This window comes from Periplaneta americana, chromosome 2 (genome assembly GCF_040183065.1).
Source record: "Periplaneta americana isolate PAMFEO1 chromosome 2, P.americana_PAMFEO1_priV1, whole genome shotgun sequence".
Classification (NCBI taxonomy): domain Eukaryota; kingdom Metazoa; phylum Arthropoda; class Insecta; order Blattodea; family Blattidae; genus Periplaneta; species Periplaneta americana.
Window position 1 is genome coordinate 57,024,908 of NC_091118.1, and position 24,004 is coordinate 57,048,911.

Consider the following 24,004-nt stretch of genomic DNA (forward strand, 5'->3'; position numbering starts at 1 on the left):
TTTTACAATAATGAAAATTGGTATGTGTAAAACACTGTCCTTCTGCTATATGAAAAAAAAAATATATATTTTTACAATTTAAAAATTAATTTATTTTTTATTATATATTTTTTTTCAAAATCCAGGTCACTGTGCAGTGATGAAGCGTTTCCCACATAACTAAAAAAACTATCTAACATTCCGCGATGAAATTTTTTGTGTGTCATATCTACAATATGATGCAAGATCACTTCGCCACCTTTGATAGATTGTCTGATAAAAAATAAATTCATTTTAAAAAATGGTCAAATATTAGTATTTTCTTCTAACACAAAATAAAAAAGAAATATTATTTATTAAGGAATGTAGTTGAAAGAGCATGACATTGTAAACAGGAGTTTCAGCAATAAAATAAAAGAGAGAGAACACAAAAAAGTTAAGTTTATGAGTTATGAGAGAAACGCTTCATCACGCACAGTGAATTGCCAACATTTTGAAAAAAAAAAAATATTTTTTTAAATCGTAAAATAATTTTTAATATAGCAGAAGGACAGTATTTTATACATACAAATTTTCATTATTGTACAAGATACAGTAATGGAGGAAACACATGTTGAATATTTCCAAAACTTTTACTGCTGTAAGCTGTACCTAATCTCTTAATGTTCTGGGTTCCCCAAATGTGACGGTAAATTAAGTCTCTGGACGCCCGTTGGTCGCTTCATCACGGAAAACTTACGCCATTCACAAGGTGTTCATCTTTTATCTATCGTTACAGTTAGGAACTAAACACGAAACGCTGATGTTTGCGACCTGGTTTTAACTGCTGCAATAGCTAAAATGTATACTTCATAGAGTGTTTCTTACGCACTATCTTCTACATTTTCATAACTGGCATTTTGAGCTCACCGTATGCTCTATGAATTGGTTGTTTCGGGTTCCTTGTCAATGTCTCTCCGACTTGATCACGCTAAGGACTGCCACTCTTTTTCTGCGGGCGCAAGCAACCAGTGTTTACGAATTTGTCATACCAGGTACAAATTGTCTTCTTACTTGGTGCTTCTTTCCTTTTAGGAATTTCCGTTGTGCTCCTACAGCACTCTGGTTTTTATCATATTGCAGCACACTAAAAGCACGCTCTGAACCAAAGGTCACCATCTTTACAACAACGCCAACTATATCGAATTGCGGAACTAATAGCTTCATGGTGAAATACAAATAAAAGTGTTTCAGTTTCCCTTTTTATGATATGAGGCGTTCCGTAAGAGAAGGGCGAACCCGCCAAATGTACCTGTAGAGATAATCGATGTTCAAAGTATTTTACCTGTAAACGAGATAAGGGCGAATCCGCCAAGGACACGTCTGTAAATAAAGATAATTACTTTGTACACTGAAAAACGAATACCTTTATTGAAAATTGCAATTAAATATTCCAACTTAATAGTGATCATAGATGACATTATTAATTCATCAATATTATGGGAATAATTTGAGAACAGTATATTAGAAAAAGCAAAGGGCGTAGAATGAACTCAATATTGGCAGACCTTAATAACAATATAATAATAATAATAATAATAATAATAATAATAATAATAATAATAATAATAAAAACACTTATTCGGACTGTGATGTGACATTAACAAAGTGTCTGAAATTATTAATAAACAAAACATAAGTAGATGCCTGTTGTGTTAATACCCTTGCTATCAAAAGTGGTTTCACTTGTTCTGGGAACAGAGGCACTAATAAATAATCCATTACATCATCTTCATGAAGATGTTCCTCTGAGTCGGTCACTGCTAGTTTTCGCACTAATGCACGATTCACCTTTGTTCCTTTTAATCTTAACCTGTACGTTTTTCCATTTTTCGACATGTCTCTGACGTTTCCTACGATAACCAGATATGCCTGGTTGGTTATTATCACTGTCACTATTACTCATAATAGGCTATTACAATGTCCATAAATACACGTAATTCCTCACTACGGTTGTACTCGTCTGTGTGGTTACAACAACACTGAGACAATGAATGGCGCGCGCCTTCACGCGGAGTGGCGTATTCGCTCTTGTCATACGGAGTAATATTAATATTATGGGCCTGTCACAGGCTACGCAGTTTCTGCAACCTTACAAACAATGATAATTTCGATGTAGTAAGGCCGAGCCCGCGAACGTCGGCCAGGCTTAAGTTGCATATATGTGTCTTGAATATTCGCAGGAGTAAAAAACAAAATTTGACCCTTGGCGGGCTCGCCCTTCTCTTACGGAACGCCTATGTCTAGGAAAGTTATACAGAGTGGAAGTGATTTAATTCTGCAGATTTGAAGGAGTAATACTGTAAAAGACATTAAAATCAATAAAAATTCATTATATGTTTCGTAAATAAGTGAATGGTCAATTATAAAATTAGGCTGAAAGTGTGCGTAATATGGTAACAGCGGTTCACCTACGAATACTCACGAACTCGGGTAACAGTTAGGGGAAAAATTATTTTTTCCTCGGAAAAGCATTCATTTGCGACGAATATCGGTTTACAATTTTTTTTGTTGTACTCTATACAAGGAATAAGCCGTTAAAAATCTGCACAGGCATATTCCTGTTTAATGTGTGTAGACTTTGTGTAATGAATGAAGAAAAGTGTTACCGGACTATATGACATAGTCTACTAGAGTCGACGGCAATTCGGAATGCGGTAGTCTGCTAGCGTTTGCGTCGGGAGACTGATAGCGGGGGCAAGGCAGCGTACAACATTGCCACATCGTACTTCACGAGCACGTGCAATACAAAAGCGCAGGAGAGAATTTAAATTATCAAAAGACAATAATGACCTCAGCCGTTGATTACTGTAAGCATGACACCAAACAAACCCTCTTTCCTTCACTAACAATATCCTTTGCACGTTTCTCAATCCCACACCACATGCTTCTACAGTCGTTTCTTGCGCGTTGGCAACGTTGCAGTCAGTATCAAGATGGCCGGCAGCGTTCTGCTCGTCAACGATTTTAAAATAATTATACACTTTAAACACTTTTTTCAGCGACTGCCTGTGCAATGCTTGTCTTTTTACAGTCTCTCCTTCCATTTATTTATCTTACATATACACAGTAAATTTTAGTTTTACTTATTCAATGTATTGAAACACTCACACGTGAACAAACGAACTCTGGAAGTATTTGTTATAGACTGATTCTGATTGGTTCTACTGTACAAGTTTGACATCACATACCAGAAATGCTACGGCGCATGTAGCAGCTGACCGCCTTCCGAAATGCCGTCTAGTCTATTGGCGTTAAAATGATGATTTTCGTAAACAGAAAAGATATATTTAAAGAAGCTGATCTCATACAAGAAGTTCTTCAATGTACTGTATATTAAATTTGTGAAAATTAATTACATATACAGAGTGTTAAGGAAAGTATCCAATATTTTAGGAGATGAATGATAGTATGCATCAAAACAAGAAAAAAAAATGTATAAATAAACATGGGTCCTACAACACATACTTTCTGAGATCTGAACACTTCTCATAGGAGGTGCTCAATGTGACGTTCATTTTTGAAATGCATTTTTTTGCCCTACAATACAGCAAGCTACCAGATAATCATACGTAGTTGACATCCCTGGCATGGAATAATGATACGCCGCAAGGAATACTGAAAACAAAAGATTGGTTGCGGATATGAGCTGGGTTCAGCAGAGATGGTGTTGTGAATTTTCGTAATCAGCATGTGTGGGCTGATGAGAATTCCCATGCCGTTGAAGAAATAAGGCATCAGCACCGATTCTCAGTCAACGTATGGGCAGGCGTTCTTGGCGATAGATTAAGGACAATACGTGTTACCAGAGAGATTAACTGGGACTCGTTATCAAGACTTATTAACCTAATGCCTACCTTGCTGGAGTATGTGCCATGTCAGCAAAGACTACAGATGTGGTTCATGCATGATGGCACACCAGCACATTTTTTCCGCAATGAGCGTGAATACCTGAAGCTGACATTTCAGGACCGCTGGATTGATTGGGAGGCCCCACACTTTGGCCTGCTCGTCCCCCAAATCTAAATCCCCTAGATTTTTGGTTATCAAGAACAACCAGGTCGATTTCAAAGAGTGCGAGATTCCTTACGCCGAAGGGCAGAGAAATGCATTGCCATGAATGGACGTCACATTAAGCAGCTCCTATGAACAAGTGTACAGATCTCAGAAAGTATGTGTTGTAGGATCCATGTTTATTAGATATTATTTTCTTGTTTTGATGCATACTAGCATCTCCTAAAATATTGGATACTTTTTTTAACACCCTATATAGTTGGATTTCGTTATAACAACTTCGGCTTACACAATACATCGTCTGCAGTGTCAGATATTCTGTAATAAGTTACTACATTTTATATTAGGCACGTGCTTTTCTGCCTTGCTTAATGCAACCCAATATGAGCAAATGCTGGGTAAATATCGGTGCTGGACCTCGGACTCATTTCACCGGCATCATCACCTTCATATCATTCAGATTCTAAATAATCTGAAATGTTGATACAGCGTCGTAAAATAACCCACTAAAAAGTTCACTTCAGATTACACTTATTCCGTAGACCAGCCGTGGCGAAAATGCGATCGTGCGCCGAGCACTGTGTAACCTGCAACGTGCATAGCACCTATGGAGGGAGGCGGACACGCGAAGGGGAAGTGAAGCAACTGTCTGACTTATTAATGGATTTTCATTTTCCTTACGTCAAGTACTTAAATATAATTTTATACAGTACCAGGCTACAAATTAATGTTTAATACGTGTAACGAAGAAAGAAATTAATAACAAAACATAGGACAAATTATCACAACCTAAAATTAACCGTTTTCAGAATGTCTCTGCGACAGAGTTTCAAAATCAGGAATTATGACACTTACTGCCAGTCATGGTTGATCACGAAGGTATTTGTCTCTCAGTCGTGATCTAAATTTGGTTTTTACTATTTTCATTGTTGAAAATAATTTTTCACAAACGTAAGTTGTAGCGAACATGGCTTCAAAACAGCAAGCGAAAGAACGAAGCTTCAGATATTTATTTTTTGGCAAAGATTTGAAAGTTCAACATTTGTCAAGTCCTTACATCTAGCTTTCACTTAACAACACATTGTAAATCTGTGAGTTTAAATTGAAGATCTAACCGCATTATTCGTACAGCTGGTAAAAAAGAATCGACGTAGAGATGATGATGATGATGATGATGATGATGATAATAATAATAATAATAATAACACTTAACCCTTTCATGTTTCATGAGTAACATGTAGTATAATGCCGTTTTATGTTATACAACCGTTTTCCTCGTAATACTTGCGAACAAATCATACATTTAATATTCTCCTCATATTGGCAGCAAAAAAATGCGTCCTCCCATCCTACTTGAAACTTTTGTTTTTTTAGAGGTTCATGGTTTCGAGAGAAACATTGCGACGATACGCCACTCGTAGGTCAGAGACAAATACAAATGGAATGGAGTTTGACTCCAGTGAGTGAGAGGGTGGGGGTTGTGGGAGGTAGGAAGCGCATAGCTATCATTGCGAGCCACAATGTGCTCGTGAGTCACATTATCGCCACGGCTGCCGTAGATCTGCAAATATAATATGACGCAAAGAGTCTTTTATATCTTTCAGGAAGCATTGCCTACATATTCCAACCGTTAGGCAGTGTTATGTCCGGCACTATAGTCGAGTTCTTCGGCCGTAAGTGGTCCATGATCATCGTTAATCTACCCTTCCTGGTGGGGTGGATTCTGTACAGCGTTTCGAACTCTTTAGCCATGCTCTACGCCACCAACGTTATCATCGGGATAGGAATCGGATTCATGGAGGCGCCCATCATGACGTACATCGCAGAGACCTGCCAGCCTGATATGCGAGCAGTCCTCACTTCGATTCCGAGTAAGTATCTTTAATTTTTATTAGAAGTTTCCAGGCTTTTCGAAGTCACAAAATACAACTCATTTCACGGCGATGAATTATTGTATTGTATTTCTTAACATTCCATGGTATTCATACATTGCTTCACAGCTAGAATATGGAACAAGTCAAAAAACTTAATACTATTATAAAGTCTTAATTTATATTCATAGTCAACATAAAATATATACAAAACAGATTTACAATATAGTCTACTAGTACAACACAAAGTTTTAGTATCAATTTCATGAAGCGTTGTTGAATGTCATGAATTCACCTACAGAATAGAAGGCGTGAGAAATTAGGTACTTCTTTAATTTGGCCCTAAATAATCTTATGTTTTGAGTTTCATTTTTTATATCGATAGGGAGGCTATTAAAAATTTTTACTGCCATAAAACGCACTCCTTTTTGATAGCATGATAGACATGCCGATGGAGTATGAAAGTCATTTTTTGATGTGTATTTATGCTATGAACTGTTGAATTAGTTACAAAGTTTTCACGATTACATAAGAGGAATATTTTTAATGAAAAGATACACTGACAAGCCATGGGCATTATTTGTAGTTTTTTAAAAATAGTCCTACACGATTCCCTAGATTTGGCACCTACTATTATTCTAATTACTCTTTTTTGTAATAGGAATATACTGTTACTCTCTGTGGAATTTACCCAGAATATTATGTATGTATATATTTACAATTGGGTATACACCCGGTGGTAGTGATATATAATATACAATAATTACAATTACATGAAATAAAATAAAATAAACGTAAATCTATAAATAGTAGATGCAATAAACCTAGGACTATAAATAAAAGCCATTCTATAACAATGCCTACGATAAGCAAAAGTAAATCTAACTTATAAGTACCGGTACTTCTATTTCACCCAACTACTACCAATTTAATTAATTACATATCACCTTAATTAATTATATACGAACTTAATTACATGTCATCTTAATTAATTAGATATCACCTTAATTAATTTATTTATTATTTATTTATTCCTAAACTCATTACCGAGTGGAAGTATATAAAGTATATTGTTTTTAAGGTATTGATATTTACTATCTTTTGCATAAATCTAATAGCAAAACATGCTGAATTTAGTTTGGGGGTAATTTCTTTAATATAATTTTTCCAATTTAACACATTATCGATTTTTAAGCAAAGAAATTTGGTTGTTGTTGTTGTTTCTAATAGGGATATAGTTAATTATTACAGGACGATGGAATGTTTAGCATACATTCGTTCATGAAGAACATGAATCTCTTAATTCCAACAAGTTAAAAAACAGCCTGTTTCACTTACAAAACCCCAGGCGAAATAAGAATTCAGCTAATTCTCAGAAATCCTAGTTTTACTGGCAAACATGTGGAACTTGCGTCTAAAGCCAGACAAGTCCATAATTGGAAGAAAATGAATTTATGATGTTTAAGTTATAATTTTACTGGATTCAATAGACTTATACATTGATTTTGAGTCAAACTTGGAAAAATTCTATTCAAAATTTCATTTGAAATATGGGTTTTAGGTCAAATCCGAACACGTCCAAAGTTAACTTAAAAAATAAAATATTAACACATTTTCTCTCAATACCAAACAAACCATATATTATGTATATAGGGTGAATCTTCTCATCCTGCGGATTAGTAACTAGGCAAACCTGCATTTTACAGACGATGCGAAATGCAGGTGCTCACATTGCATTCACCAGCCCGTCCGATAAGGCTACGACAGCCGTGACGAAAATGTAACTCACGAGCACATTGTGGCTCGTAATGATAGCTGTGCATGCAGGCGCGGTTCCTGTATATTCGCATGGTCGCATGTGCACACCCTAAATATTTTACGCTCGCCATCTGTTTTAGGATTAGATTAAAATTTTAAAATATTTTGCAACTTAACATTTTTACAATATTTCTCGTTCGATTCCACGCACTATAGTAGGATCTTTTCTATTCCAGTCACTATAGGGCTCGCAACTTGGGACTATGCGAACATATTTAGGTATGTTTGCGGGCAGCGGGTAAAGAAGGGGGAGTACAGCAACAATCCTCATTCAATCGCATCCCTTGCCAGAATCTCCTGCGCGTACGAAGCTTCTCAGACGCGTTTGGCATGTACTCCCTTCTCCCTACACTCCCCTCACCCACATTCACGTGTTTGAATTTTACACTTTCTAGGGTTCGGTTGGCAGACATGGCTCCTTGCTTGCGGGAAGTAAGAAAACTAATCACTTTCATACTTTCTTCAGTGTATTGGAATAAATCTACAAATATTACTTCGTGGCCGATTGTACTAATAAACCTATGCTTATTTGTGTAATAGAAAATGTTTAAAATATACTAGTGAAGTTTAGATGTCAGACGAATATTATATTTTCTTTTTAAATATAACGAGTTTTGACGAAGTAATTGTCATAGCCATTTCAAGATGTCAGTGTCACAAACTGACAAAAAATAATCAAGTCACATGTAGCTTAGCGTGGTCTGTGCTGGTGTTGTTTGATGCTTTCTGGCAAATAGTATTTTTTACATTGTGATAGTTTTACGTGTAATTAATAATGAATTCGGTTAACGTCTGTGCTGGTGTTGTTTAATGCTTTCTGGTAAATAGTATTGTTTACATTGTGATAGTTTTACGTGTAATAAATTAATAATGAATTCGGTTCAAAAATTGAAGAAAACAAATTTCGGTAATTTAAGTATGGAAGAAAAGTTGGAAATTAAAAGTAGGGGAAGACCCCAACCTTTAATAAATTTGATTCAGACGAGCAAATGTAATGGTAGAGATATTAATAGAAAATTCAATCCTGAATTTTATAGCAAATACGAGTGGCTCTGTGGTTGTGAAATTACGAACCGATTGTACTGTTTTCCTTGTTTGATGTTCGCGAGTGAGAAAGATGGCACATGGACAAATAATGGTTGTAGCGATGTCGGGCATTTGAAACAGAAAATTACAAAACACGAAATGTCTAAAGCGCACAAAAATGCACAGCTAGAATTGAGTGTTTTAGGTAAATATGACATAAGGCAACAATTGGACACTGCGTTTCGAAGAAATATTCAACAACAAAATGAAGAAATAACAAAAAATAGATACATATTGTCAAAAATTATCGACTGTATAAAGTTTTGTGGTGCTTTCGACCTGGCTCTTAGAGGACATGATGAGTCGGAGGGGTCAGTTAATCCTGGCATTTTTCGGGGACTAGTAGATTTTACTTCAGAATTGGATTCTGCTTTAAAGGAACACTTCAAAAACGCTACAGTATTCAAGGGTACATCGAAAGAAATTCAAAATGACTTATTGCAATGCATGTTTGAAGTCTGCCAGGATGAAATAAAGGCCGAAATCCAAAGTGCTGATTATGTTTTGGTAATTGCTGACGAAACGACAGATGTTTCATCAATGTTTCAAACGGTGATGGTGTTTCGATACGTACTATCAAATGGCAAACCTGTAGAAAGATTCTGGACCTTTCTAAATCCCTCGGGACAGAACGCACCAATTTTGTCCGCATGTGTGAAACGAACATTGGAGGTTGTTGTTTCTGACAAGAATAAAGTAGTAGGACAAAGTTATGATGGAGCTAACGTCATGAGTGGTTCTCGGTCTGGAGTTCAAACTCTAGTAAAGCAGGATTATCCTTTTGCTTATTATGTGCACTGTTATGCACACAAACTCAACCTCATCATGTCCCATGCTACTAGACAGAATAAGGATGTAAGGATATTTTTTGCTGACTTGGATGAAATTCCAGTTTTCTTTTCAAATTCGCCCCAAAGAGTCGAAGTTCTGAATGAAATTGTAGGGAGAAGACTTCCTAAAGCTTCGCAAATAAGATGGAATTTTCATTCTAGGACAGTTGAAGTAGTATACGAACACAAGGACTCCTTAATTGAGTGCCTTGAATAAATCGAAGAAACAAGCAAACACAACCCTACAATAACACAGGCAAGAGGAATACGACTGAAAATGGAACAATCAGTATTTCAGTTTTGGCTACAGATTTTTTATTTAATAATGCCGCACGTTGATATGCTTTACAGCCAACTACAAAAAAGAAACATTGACCCAGTGTCAGTTCAGACAGCAGTATCTTGTTTCGAAGATGCTATAACGACCATCAGGGACAAGATTGACAGTGTTGCCAACCAGCCTGAATTCCTAACAGGAGCAGAAAAGCGACGCAAAGAGGATGTTAAAATAACAAGAAATGTTGTTGCTAAGGAAGTGTGCGACGTCATTATTAATCAAGCCAAAGAACGTTTCTTCTTCACAGGATATATTGCAGCATCAAATCTATACGCCTCTGAAAATTTTTCTAAATTCAACCATGCATTTCCAGAAAGATGTCTCCAGGAGTCCTGTGACGCATATCCTTTCATCGAGAAAACAAGGCTAAAAACTGAATTGGAAGTAATCTATATGCGGGAAGATTTCCGAAATGTGTCTGGTGCTATAGATTTGTTGGCATTCTTAATTGAAAACAACGTGCAAAGAACATTCAGTGAAAATTTTCAAGCTCCTTAAAGTTCTCATGACTGTGCCTATGACAACGTGTGAAGCGGAAAGATGTTATTCAACATTAAGTCGCGTTAAAACTTTTCTTCGCAGCACAATGTCGGTGGAACGTTTAAGTGCATTGGCCATGTTGTCGATCGAGAAGGAGCTGGTGAGGAGCATGAAAAATTTCAATGAACGGGTGATCGACAAATTCGCTGAGAAGAATGACAGGAGGATGAACTTTATTTACCGACACCTTATGTAAAGGTATGCACTATAATCATTAGTTATTATAATTTTGAATAGAAGGTAATATATATGTGCACACCCAATGTGAAAGCTCACGAGCCGCCACTGTGTGCATGTCTCTTGCTCCCCCAACCCCCAACCCCCACTATCTCACTCACTGGAGTCAAACTCCGTTCCATTTGTATTTGTCTGTGACCTGCGAATGGCGTATCGTCGCAATATCTCTCTCGAAACCATGTACCTCTATAAAAACGAAAGTTTCAAGTAGGATGGGAGGACGTATTTTTTTGCTGCCAATATGGTGAGAATATTAAATGTATGATTAGTTCACAAGTATTACGTGGAAAACGGTTCTATAACATAAAACAGCATTATACTACATGTTACTGACGAAACATTAAAAGGTTAAGTATTATTATTATTATTATTATTATTATTATTATTATTATTATTATTATTATTATTATTGATTTCGATCCTTTTTCAGCAGATGTACGAATAATGCGGTTAGGTCTTTAATTTAAACTCGCAGATTTACAATGTAATGTTACAATGAAAGCTAGATGTAAGGACTTGACAAATGTTGAACTTTTCAAATCTTTGCGAAAAAATAAATATCCGAAGCTTCGTTCTTTCGCTTGCTCTGTTGAAGCCATGTTCGCTACAACTTACGTTTGGGAAAAATTATTTTCAAAAATGAAAACAGTAAAAACCAAATTTAGATCACGACTGACAAATACCTTCGTGATCAACTACGACTGGCAGTAAGTGACATAATCCCTGATTTTGAAACTCTGTCGCAGAGACATTCTGAAGACAGTTAATTTTAGGTTGTGATAATATGTCCTGTTTTCTTGTTCATTTCTTTCTTCATTACACGTAATAAACATTAGTTTGTAACCTTATACTCTATAAAATTATATTTAAGTGCTTGACGTAAGGAACATGAAAATCCGTTAATAAGTCAGACAGTTGCTTCACTTCCCCTTCGGGTGTCCGCCTCCGTCCATAGGTGCTATGCACGTTGCAAGTTACGCAGTGGCTCTGCCTACGATTACATTTTCGCCACGGCTGGGCTACGATGTTGACCTGTGTTAATGTGCTGTGATAACTCAACGGTTAACACGCTGGATTGTCCCTGTGCAGGTCCTGATTCTAATCACGGCTCTGGATACACACTTTTTGTCATTATCTACCTGTGTTTCGAGAACGTTCTAGAAAAGCAAGTTTTCTGTCCGAATGCGTACAACATTCTAGATATTGAATTTGCCTCCAAATAGGTGGTTCCAGCCGCTCGTTCTCAGTGAGGTACGTAGCAGTCAATTCATTCTACGCCCTTTGCTTTCTGTAACTGTTTTAATTTTACCCATTATTACAAATGAAAAACTTAACTCCAAATCCTTCACATATGTCTGAAGTAGCACCTGTCCTAATTTTTTCTAATTTGTATATGCTTTAAAACAAAAATTACAGCAAATGATTGATTTTTTTAATCATAATAGCCCTGCTTGACCCTACGTGAAGAAGCTTTTCAGTAATATCTTTCAATTTGCAGGTGTTGTGGTACAGTGTAGCTTCTTCATCACTTACGTCATGGGCATGCTGACTTCCTGGAAAACCACAGCAGCAATAAACGTCAGTTTGCCAATCATCACCGTGATCTACGTCTCACAGGTAAGTAGGCCTATGGTTTAGCAGACATTATACAATTACCGAAACGTTCGCTTACAGCGTATTCCGAATCTCATCGGTCCGGTGGCATCAATGACGTCACGTTGCAGCGAAATAAGGAACAAAACTGCTGGAATGAACGATGGCTGTCATGGCGACTGTACAAGTTGTTGTCTGTGCTAAGCTAGCAAAATTTTGCGAAATTTTCGTACTCCCATCTCGTTCAAAGAAAAGATGGCATAAACAATTTATTTCTTGAACCGGTAGTAATAACGGACATGTTCGCTCATAAGCCATTAACATATTGTTTTTACGTTGTGCTAATTACAAACAATACAGCAGAACTAAAGCAGAACACACCGCCATGACACAACAGTGCACGATGTTATTCGTCTGCTAATTCCCGCCCTATACAAGAACCAATCAGATTTACTGATGGCAGCTGATGGAAACTGCCACCACCTCTGCAAGTTGATAGCACCGGTGCGACACCGGTGGAGCATCAATGACGTCATCGGTGGAATTCGGAACACCTTGATGCCATCGGATTGCTCACCGGCGAGATTTGGAATACGCTCTTAGTGTGAGACTAAAGTTATTGCCCAATGAACAACAGAACTTATCTTCTGTTATTTTCTTTGTGATTCCACGCCAATTCTATTATAGTACGGAACGTAATTTAATATACAGAGTGTTTTTTCATTACTTTCACATAAATTTGCTTTTAGTTTTGTATGAGTGAATAATTAGGTAATTCTATCTTATGGTGAATAAAATTCTTAAATTTCTGTATAAAATGTGAACAATTTCAGTGTTATTTAGCACAAAAAAACATAAATTCGTCTTTATTTCACGTTTAAAAGAATAACTTTTTGATTCTCGTCATGTTATTTTTAATTGATTTTTTACGACGCTTCATCAACTGCTATTGTTATCTAGCGTCTGAGTGACATGAAGGTGATAATGCCAGCAAAATGAGTCCAGGGTCCAACGCCGAAAGTTACCCAGCATTAGCTCTTAATAGGTTGAGGGAAAACAGTAACACCAGAAAGAACCTTAACCAGATAACTTGTCCCAACCAGGATTTGAACCCGGGCCCGCTCGGTTCACGGTCAGGCAGGTTAACAGTTACTCCACAGCGGTGGACCTCATCGTGTAAAATATATTACTGAATAATCTTAGAAAGACTGGAGGTCTGTGTTATCAAGGAAATCTTAAGGATTTTTTTTTTACCTTATAACAATACTTGTGGAGTTTTTCATGGACTCTTAACTGACGTGTAAACAAACTTGTGCGAGTCTTCCATATTGTGTGCGAATAATATAAACTAATAGGCACAAGAAAATTCAGACTGTTTTCTACTTTATGTTTTAATACTCACTCGAAATAGGGTATGAATATTAGATTCAAAATTCTGTATTTAAATTCATTCATTCAATTTTCTGTCCAAGGTAAGGTTAACTACCAGTCGTCCCAGTTCCCCGGGGACAGTCCCCGAATTTTGCTTTCTGTCTCCGAACAAATTTCGTCATCGGAAAGTTCTCAAATTTAATATTTGTCTCCAGATACCCCCGGATTTTAAATGTTAATTATTATAACATAAGATTGTTGTTTTTCAACTGAAAATCTGAATTTTGCGAATCGGTGGTTTGCGAAAACTAGGTATATTCATGAATGGTAAACGATTCTTTGAAATTTTGCACACGGTTGCGTTGCGGTTAAGGCTATGGATCGGTGAAAATAACGAGAAAACCATTAAAAATACTGTAGAAATTTTGTTTTTAACTCTAAAAAATAAAATAATGTTTCAGTTTTCTAAATCTGTGCTTATTTTAGCCCTATGACAATTTAGAGCCCCTCAGGACGAACTGAAAGGGACCTGCGCCTGCTCTTTTAAACTGACACTGAGCTGTCATTCTGACAGATTTCGTTTCTCATTCTAAAAAATGTGTGTTGTATAATAGACTTGTATAGGGAGGAAGGATATCGATAGTACATATCATAATAGCCTGCTGTACTTTGATATTCGTTTTCTTGATTTTCCAATTTTCAACATTTTGTAACAGAACCCGAATCACGCAAGTGAAGTGGGTAGGAATTAGACACATATTTTGTAACATTCAAACTGCTCTAACGAATGCAGGTTTTGTCCAATGTCGGTGAAATTTTGCACAGAAGTCCACAACTAAAATAAAACTGTAATTTTTTTCTTAAAAAGTAACTGGAAAAATATGAAAAACGTGTGTCATATTTTGCGTACATCTATCAGGAATAAATTAAATATAAATTTTAATAAAAGTTATGTAAATTTTGAACATTAATACAATATCATAATTCAGTATTACAAAAAACAACAAAACTTAATTTGTAAGTAAACTATTTGGAATATCAAAGTGAAAATTTGTGAATTGCATGTCCTCACTGTAGGAAATATGTGGTAAAAGTTTCAAATTAATTTGTGTAAAAATGTAGAAGTTAGAAATTCCACAGATCCATAGCCTTAAGAAGGACGGTCGCGGGTTCGACTCCCGATGGGTCTTGAATTTTCTCCATTGATGCTATTCTTCCGGCTACATTAAGGTGCTGGGTTCATTCAGCATCTCAGAAATGAGCAGCAGGGTTTTTCCTTGGAGATACAGACGGCGTGCACATAAGACTGTCATTCATACCACTACAAATACGTATTAAGTTATCTCTAAAGATGGAAGTCTTAACTAACCGATGCCGTGAAGGCGTTCATGTCCTGTAACAGGGATAACTTTGCCTTTTAAATAATATGCTATATAAATTACGAGTGAAACAGCTGTATCATTCACTTGGCGATAAATACACGCCCTATGTAATTATTTTTAGAAAAGTGCAAAACGGTTAATGAAAAATTCTGTCACATAGCATTTGATATGAATTAAATTACGTGTGTTATACGTTACATCATCAATAAATTGTATTCAGTCTTTAAATCTCAGTTCAGTAACGGAATAATAAAACACGCAGATGCCTGAGACACCAATATGGCTGCTTTCACGCGGCCGAGTGAAGGACGCCGAGCGCTCCCTCTGTTGGCTACGTGGTTGGGTGACGCCTGACGTCGTGAAGGAAGAATTCTCACAACTCGTCAAATACAACAATTCCACCAAGAAGGGAGCCATGGATAACAACGCCGTAATCCAACTGACAGTTTTGAACGCCAGTGAGGTGAGTGCAAAATATAATTCACATTGCTGAAGGATCAATAATTCAACAATTAAGCACTGTAGTATTTTTTTTTCTGAATTAGGCGAACTGAACCTATTAGTCAATCAAAGGATAACTATGGAGGTATATATTGCAATGTCAACACTTCATACAATGAAAAAAAAGGGGGAAAAATCTCTACTCACCCAAGGAACTGCAGCAATACGTTCTGCATTCCCGTAACGGGCGTAACGTTGGGACTGGGTAGCCCACTGTCTCCCTATCTGAAATAAATAAATAAAATAAATAATAGAGTAAACTATCTTATTATTAACTATTAAGAATTTTACACAATATAATTACATTAACTTTCAATTGTGTAATTTAATAATAACTTTCACAAAACATAATGGAATAATTATGTCCATAAACGAAATTCAAAATATGACAAAATCTCTAACGATGTGCATAGCGACCACATCCTCGAATGACTGAAGTTGAGTGGATCATAAGATACCATGTGACTATGACTATGTAGATTGTTTTAAAGCATTCACCTTCTAAAGTGACGGACATAATAGTCACAAAGAAAAGATTGACAGAAACAAGATAACAGACAAAATCCACAACGAAAATACACTCTTAAATCTGAATATCAATAAAAAATATTAGGTAGAGATGATCAGCGAAAAGTACGCAATTAAGGAAAACAAATGGTGTAGCGTCATTTGTAAGTAACTCGTATGTTCAGTAGCAAAGAGGTTTTCTTTCTGGTTCAGAAAGTTAAAAAAATATATATATATCTATACTGTATATGTATATAATCAGGGAAAGGATTTATATGTAAATACATATTTACTTATAAAGCTAATATAATTTATATTTTGCATTATCTTTATGTTTCACAATGTGTAGGGTTGAAAAATCCTACTTTTATTTTCCATATTTTTCCATATTTTAGAGTTTAGTACATATTTTCGTTAATTTCCATATATTTTCCATATTTCATATAAAACAGTCCATATTATATTAGGTTTAACAATAAAACAAAACAAAATTCCATTAACTTTTAAAAATACATTTCAACAATAGAGATTTAAACACAAGTTCAGTAATCCCTTTAACATCAGAGTTATTTGAAAATTAGCAGTCCTATCAACAATGGGAAAGTAAGTTACAAAACTGTATTAATTTAATTTAAAATTTTTAACAGACTTCAGTTGTGCAGCTCAACAGTTAAATGCCAGTCAGAGTACACATAGGTTCAGTTTTGTAAATCATACTATAAAGACGGTAAATATGCCAAAAGTACGTCATTCAGTCAATTTAAAATCAAAACTAACAAGTTACATTTCAGAATTTAAAGAAGATGGTTTATCAACTGACAATAAAATATTATTTTGTAATTTGTGTCAGTGTGCAGTATCATCTACACAAAAGTTCCTGGTGCAACAACACATTACAACTAGTAAACATCAGGCCAACAAACAACTAAATTCCAAGCAGAGACAATTGTTTTTAACACAACCAACAACATCGAATGTAAGATCTGAGTTTAACATCGACCTGTGCCGTTCTCTCATCTCTGCTGATATTCCTCTCTACAAACTAAAGAATAAGGTCTTCAGGGAATTCCTTGAAAAATATACTCAACATACAATCCCGGATGAGTCAACACTTAGGAAGACGTATGCTCCATCCATCTACGATGAGACAATACAGAAGATAAGAGATGAAATTAAAGATAGTTCAATTTGGGTTTCCATTGATGAGACTCCCGACAAAGAAGGTAGACTTGTTGGTAATGTAGTTATCGGTTTGTTAAGTGAACAATATTCTGAACGAATTCTTTTACATTGTGATGTTCTAGAAAAGTGCAATAACAAAACTATAGTTAAACTGTTCAACGAAGCTATGGGTATCCTGTGGCCAAAGGGTATTATGTACGATAATGTGTTATTCTTTATTAGCGATGCTGCCCCTTATATGGTCAAAGCTGGACAAGCATTATCTGTTGTATATCCTAAATTGACTCATTTTACTTGTGTGGCGCATGCATTTCATCGTGTGGCAGAAGTGGTCAGAGACAATTTCCCTAAAGTAGATTTGTTGATTTCATCAGTGAAAAAAGTATTTCTCAAAGCTCCCAGTAGAGTTAACGTGTTGAAAGAAATGTACCCTGAAATTCCATTGCCACCAAAGCCAATTTTAACTAGATGGGGTACATGGCTAGAAGCAGTTGAATATTATGCCGAACATATAGACTCTATTAACAATGTTCTCCTTGCATTGGACTCTGAAGATGCAGTCTCAATTGATACTGCGAAAACAGTTACCTGTGACATAAGTGTGAAGAATGACTTAGCTCACATTCAGCATACATTTTCATGCATCATAAAAACGCTCAAAAGTCTCCAAAATAGGCACCTTTCACTATCTGAAAGTTTTGAAATTATAAATAGTACTGTGGAACAACTGAATCGTGGTAGAGGTAAAGTTGCAGATGCAGTAAGAGCTAAGGTGGACACTGTACTTTCAAAAAACCCTGGATATGAAGAACTACAAAAGGTTGTTGCTGTGATGAGTGGTGAATCAACAGTGAAGATTAACTTGGACTTATCCCCAGCAGACATTGTGAAATTGAATTATGTACCAGTTACTTCTTGTGACGTCGAACGCTCTTTTAGTCAGTATAAATCTATCCTCAGAGACAATAGAAGAAGATTCACTTTTCAGCACTTGAAAGAAATGTTTGTAACCTATTGTTATGGTAACAGACAATAAAAATTGTGTTTTGTTGAAACTACATTGGAAGATAAGGTACGTCCATTATATTTTTTGTTTAGTTTGATTAAAATGTACCAATATTTAACGTACATAGTCATTTTTTTATAATTTGAAGTCCATATTTAATTCCATATTTTGGTAAAAATCCATATTTAATTCCATATTTTGGTAAAAATAACTACATATATATTTACATATTTCATATATTTTTAGTCCATATAAATCCGTTCCCTGTATATAATATTGCAAATATAGAAAAATATCAGTTATGGATATGAAGATTGCAAACTGTCTTCTGAGAAAATACATCACATAAAAACAAATACGAATAGGCCTATATATATTCGGACCATCGGATCTGTGCCCCCGTAAGATATGCGAACTGAACTCTAATTCCTTCTCAGCCTCGGCAATTCATTTCTCTCCCTGCATTCCTATCTCTTTCTTTTCTATCTCTCTCCCCACTACTCACAATTTTGGCCTTCTTGCGGGACAGTTTACAATATTTGCACTTGCAGTCCAGTGTTGTCAACTCAACATCAATATTGTAGCACGGAGTGGCGAAAGAAATATTATTAAGCAAGTACGTAATAGCATTTTGCGATGAAGAGAAACAAACAGGTCAATATCTGTTTCCTATAAATCAGGCAACGAAAAGAGCAACTGATATCACAGGTGAGGCTATTTTATTTCAATTGATTACGTATGATTATGATTATTGATACTAATAATACAACATTTTATGTAATTTATATAGACAGGTCAGAACTCCTAACAAAGAAAATCTGTGCAGGAGATGAAAAGCTAGAATCACCATAGAAGAACAGACCAAAATAACTTTTAATTATTGTAGATGATATGACCCGATGTATTTTAAGAAGAAAGATACAAGAATATTATACCGTTCAGAAAGAAGTTTCAACATTGAAGAAATTACTGAAGCTTGCGAGAGAATAATAATTTCCAAGGTTGGAGAGAAAAACTACGGAAAGTGATTCGAGACATGGGATTTAGGTTTAAAAAATGTAGAAATACAAGATGTATTTTGATTGAAAGAAATAATATTGTAACATGGATAAACGATAAACGATATGTTTTATTTAACGACGCTCGCAACTGCAGAGGTTATATCAGCGTCGCCGGATGTGCCGGAATTTTGTCCCGCAGGAGTTCTTTTACATGCCAGTAAATCTACTGACATGAGCCTATCGCATTTAAGCACACTTAAATGCCATCGACCTGGCCCAGGATCGAACCCGCAATCTTGGGCATAGAAGGCCAGCGCTATACCAACTCGCCAACCAGGTCGACTCTAGCATGGAGGATCAGTCATTTACGACACCGTTTGACGGAAGTTTGGCAACATCACTATTCGGCAAGGTTCGTGGTCTGCTGTTTAACGTGGTGGGAGGAAAGCTGGTGGAATGGAGTGAGTACAGGCGTTAACTTTTCCAAGAACGATGACAGCGCTGAAGGGGCACAGATCCGATGGTCCGACAATACCAGTGACGTGCGGTGGCCCAACAGATCACCCAAGCAGCCGCGTAGTCAAGTTTTCTTTTCCTTCTTACTATTTATATTTGATTAAAATAATTATAACATTACTAATTTTAAAAATACGTTGGTATTTGGTACCCATTTTTTTTTTACAAAATCTATAAGATTAGGCCTACAGCAACTACTGCCTAAAATTAAAAATACTATTATAAAATACTACTCTAAGTATTGGTAAGTCGTGATGAGCTATTACATTTTGTTGGGGAAACATGTGGTAATAATCGTCGACCCAGAAATTCATCGAGAAATTTTATGCGCTTTGATAATTTGGAGAAAAACGCTGCAAGCCCAGAAAGAGCAGCAAAAAATATACGGCATTCAGGAATACTTGAAGCCCTTTGGGACAGTGCTAAACTTAAACAGTGTGCATAACAGTGAACAAAGAGAACTTGTGGAAAAGACGCCTTAATATTAGCTTGACACCATGTAATGAAGAGCCCATCACTGCACTTCCCTCTGTGCGACAAATTTCTTACTGCAGTTAAAGTCTTGAATATGTCTTAAAAATAAGATCAGAATGTGCTGCCGCTGTTTTGTCCTCACATCACGGAGGCACACAAACCGCTCTACCACCCTTCCTTCAATCGTATATCGATAACATAGAGAAAATTGTGATTTATTCGAGACGTCAGTTGTATCATCAGCTATTATGGCAAAAAAATCAGATTTCTGTAATTGCTGTTTAATTTCCTTATTAAGTGCACTGACAACAGATTCAACTAAATAATTTTGAATACGATTTGATACACCTTTGAATACTGTAGATGCCTCCAAGTGATTTTTAGAAGAGGGTCGTACTGGACGGTGTAGTCCAAAAGTTCTAAATAATTACCGCGGTTGTTGGACATTTTCGACTTACCGTTTCCTCTAAATTAAAGTTCCAGTTTTGCAAGTAAACAAACGGCGTTTATAAGCCTTTTCAGAATGTCTCTATTGCGTGTTACCTTTTCATTATGTAGAACAATACTTTGTTGTGTTTGGTCACTTTGCTCAGTTTCAATATGCACAGTTCCAAAAGTCGCGAGTGCGTTAGAAGCACGAACATGTGCAATAGCAACTTCATGATCCCCTATTGCTTTAGTTAAATTACTGTATTTAGCTTTTGTTGCTGAATTAAATTATTATCATCACCAGACATAATCAAAACTTTTTATTGCACTTATATACACGTACACAATGTAACTACAAAGTACCGGTACAAACAAACGCGAGAGAAACAGTATGTTTTACACTCATTCGATTTCGCTCACACAGCCAGCCCAGGCAGGCTACCGGCTGCTTGAGGTGTATGCATCTACTACAGTCTCGTGAGGCGTCCCTCATTGGTTAGAAGTTATGATGACGTGGGTTGTCATGGCAACTTCCAAGCTGACCTGCATTTTGCACCTCTGCCAGCTCGGGAACGCAGTATGTGCATTGTATATGCCCCATCACGCGACTTACAATTAATAAAACGTATTTAGAAACGTTTCAGGACTTTATGATTAAATAAACAGAAAGTTTAATCATGGATTTACGTAGATTTCGTGATTCTTATATTCAATCGGTGCTGCCCAAGCCGTGCTTGGGTTGCTTGGGTGGACTGCACGTCACTGCTATATACTGATACATTTGGTCTATACAGAGTACCAACCAAAAAAAAAACAATCAAGTACTCATCATTAGAAACCAGACTGACTACTAACAAGTCAAAAAACAGACACATTAATAAAGAATAACAGAATAATGTTGTACTGTAACTTAGTACATATAATATATTACGTCAGATAATATATTATGTATAATAATGCTACCAAGATACAATTTTTGCAATCATTAATAAAATCCTCATATATAATATCTTTAAATGACTGGCATAATGTTATTTTTCTTGTTCATTTCATTATCTTGAATTTAAACCACGTTTAACAGGATACAGCTGATCTCTTCGACCAGGAGAACATAGATCATAGCAAACCTGAAGCAGACCAAACTGAAAACAATACTGCGCAAGCGTAAGTTACATACTGTTTTAATTTCTTTGCATTTAATTTTTAGTATGTCTTTTGGAACAGCGAAAGTCAATACTATTTTTGTAAATTCTAATTAAATTATTAAAATATATAATTTTCATTCATTCATTAAAAAAAAGAAAACATAACATAATATATGATGTTATACACAGTATAGTTTAATATACAGTGTGTTCGTAGCTCGGCCGGACCATTCCGCGGCGGCCTTGGACTGCGTGAAGATTGGCGCGTCTGCCGCCAAAGTAGCGCTGTAGCTACCGCTGACGCTTCAGTCACTCGAGTTGGATCTTTTTTTGAAGAAACGTGTTCAACGACGTCGTGTACTGACAAGAGAAGCTTGATGAAGTAGGGGCCCGGTTAGAGCACTCACCCCGCAAATCACTGCGACGTTTAGCACAAGAGGTTAACATTTCCAAGACATGAGCTTTTGTGGCAATGAAACTTCTGAAACTTAAGCCGTACAGGGTAACTGTAGTTCATGCTTTACAACCACAAGATCCTGTAAGCAGGGTTAATTATTTGAATTGGTTTTGCAGTCCGTTCATAATGGGGACGCACAGTGTGTAATTTAGCGAGTCTAGCCGGCCAAAAATCATTTCTCGAAAACTAATCGCTCAATTTTCATAAAATTTGGTATGTAGCTTCAATTAATGAAGTGGATAAGTTTTTAATAATGAAAATGAAAATAGCAATTATTTTTACTGAAAATAAAAATAGTAATGTTGTAAAAAATTCGATTCGAGTCAAAAAAATAAATTAATGTTCATAATGTGGAATACACTTAAAATTGAAAGCGTAAGGCGAAGGAATATTGCTACATATCTTACTCGTTCGGACATCAGATGCATCCCCATCAGAATCTATATCCTCGCTGCTAGTCTCTCCTTTAACAGAACCGACTAATGGAGGCTCGGAGACAACTGCAGCACTACTATTGAAATCGACCGCAATTTCCTCTTCTTAATTTCTTTAAGCTGGTGATGTAAAGGTCCAAAGAAATAAGTAGCCTGAGTAAAAGATCGGTATTTGTGTCTTTCTTGATGTTTTTCTTGCGAAGACTTCTCTGAAAAGTCTAATGTAGTATTTGTTCCTCGTTTCCTGGGCTTCCTCAGATAGTTTTCCAGTAAGTATAATAGTGCACTGTGACCTTCTGTCCATGAGCCAAGACTTTGTGAAGGATTGTAGGCATATAATACTATTTGTGCAAGCATAAATATACTTCCCTTGTCTCTTTTGCATACATGTCAAGTGCCCGTTCATCAGTATTGCAAAACCGCATGAAAAAGGTTTCTGATATATTATGTGTAAACGACTTATTAGATTTCCATCTATTCCCGTAATATTTGCGAAAGTGGAAACCTCCCTGAAAAATATTCTTGCGGTATTTGCATCTTTTTTATTGCGACTGCTTTGTTTTATCATGTCAACATGCCTGAACCTATCCTATCTTCAATGTTTCGCAATAAGTAAAACGATGGATCTAAATTAACTGTTACAAGAGTTTGCATTTCCCTTAATTCTTTATATTGATTTGAGGTCAACTGTAGATTAGTAATCAAAGCGAGATCCTTATTAGGTGACAATTGTTGGTCGTTCCTGCAAAATCAATTTTTACGATTTTTTTTTTCAATTTTGTCGCACGTTGAAGTAATGCAAGTGAAAGCTCTCCTACAATATTGGCCGCATCTCTTTTCGTAGAAGTTCTGAAATTCATATGGGCAACAGAAAGCTTTTCTTCTGGCGATCTTTCTTTAAAATGTGGACTAGCTTTTTTTTTCGTTTTTTGATCTTTCGCTAAGTCTCCGAAAAGTTTACGTGGACGTCTCGAATGCTTGTACTGGCAGAATCAAATTGGAATTGTTTTGTAGTAGATAGCAAAGTATTATATATTTTATTTTCAGACTTTGCATCTTCGTTGAAACATAGCGCATTATATTTTAAGACATATATCTCATTTCTGCTGTATTTTTCCCACCGTAATCGAATTTTCGAGCATAGAAATTTAATTCTTTTTTTATTGACTGTAAAATATCTTCAGAGTAATCTCTGAGACCAAAATGTTCAACTATATTTGAGAATTTCACTTTTCTCTCGCTCTTATTCCACATC

General features: G+C 36.0%; 1 protein-coding gene across 1 annotated transcript in view; it reads left to right on the top strand.

Annotated features, from left to right (window-relative positions):
* Positions 1 to 24,004, top strand: part of LOC138695269 (facilitated trehalose transporter Tret1-like) — a 51,379-nt gene that overhangs the window by 13,921 nt on the left and 13,454 nt on the right. Inside the window, exons 4-7 of the mRNA XM_069819706.1 lie at positions 5,637 to 5,903; positions 12,250 to 12,368; positions 15,360 to 15,560; positions 21,795 to 21,877. Coding sequence (XP_069675807.1) covers positions 5,637 to 5,903; positions 12,250 to 12,368; positions 15,360 to 15,560; positions 21,795 to 21,877 — 670 coding nt within the window. The remainder of the gene's footprint in view (positions 1 to 5,636; positions 5,904 to 12,249; positions 12,369 to 15,359; positions 15,561 to 21,794; positions 21,878 to 24,004) is intronic.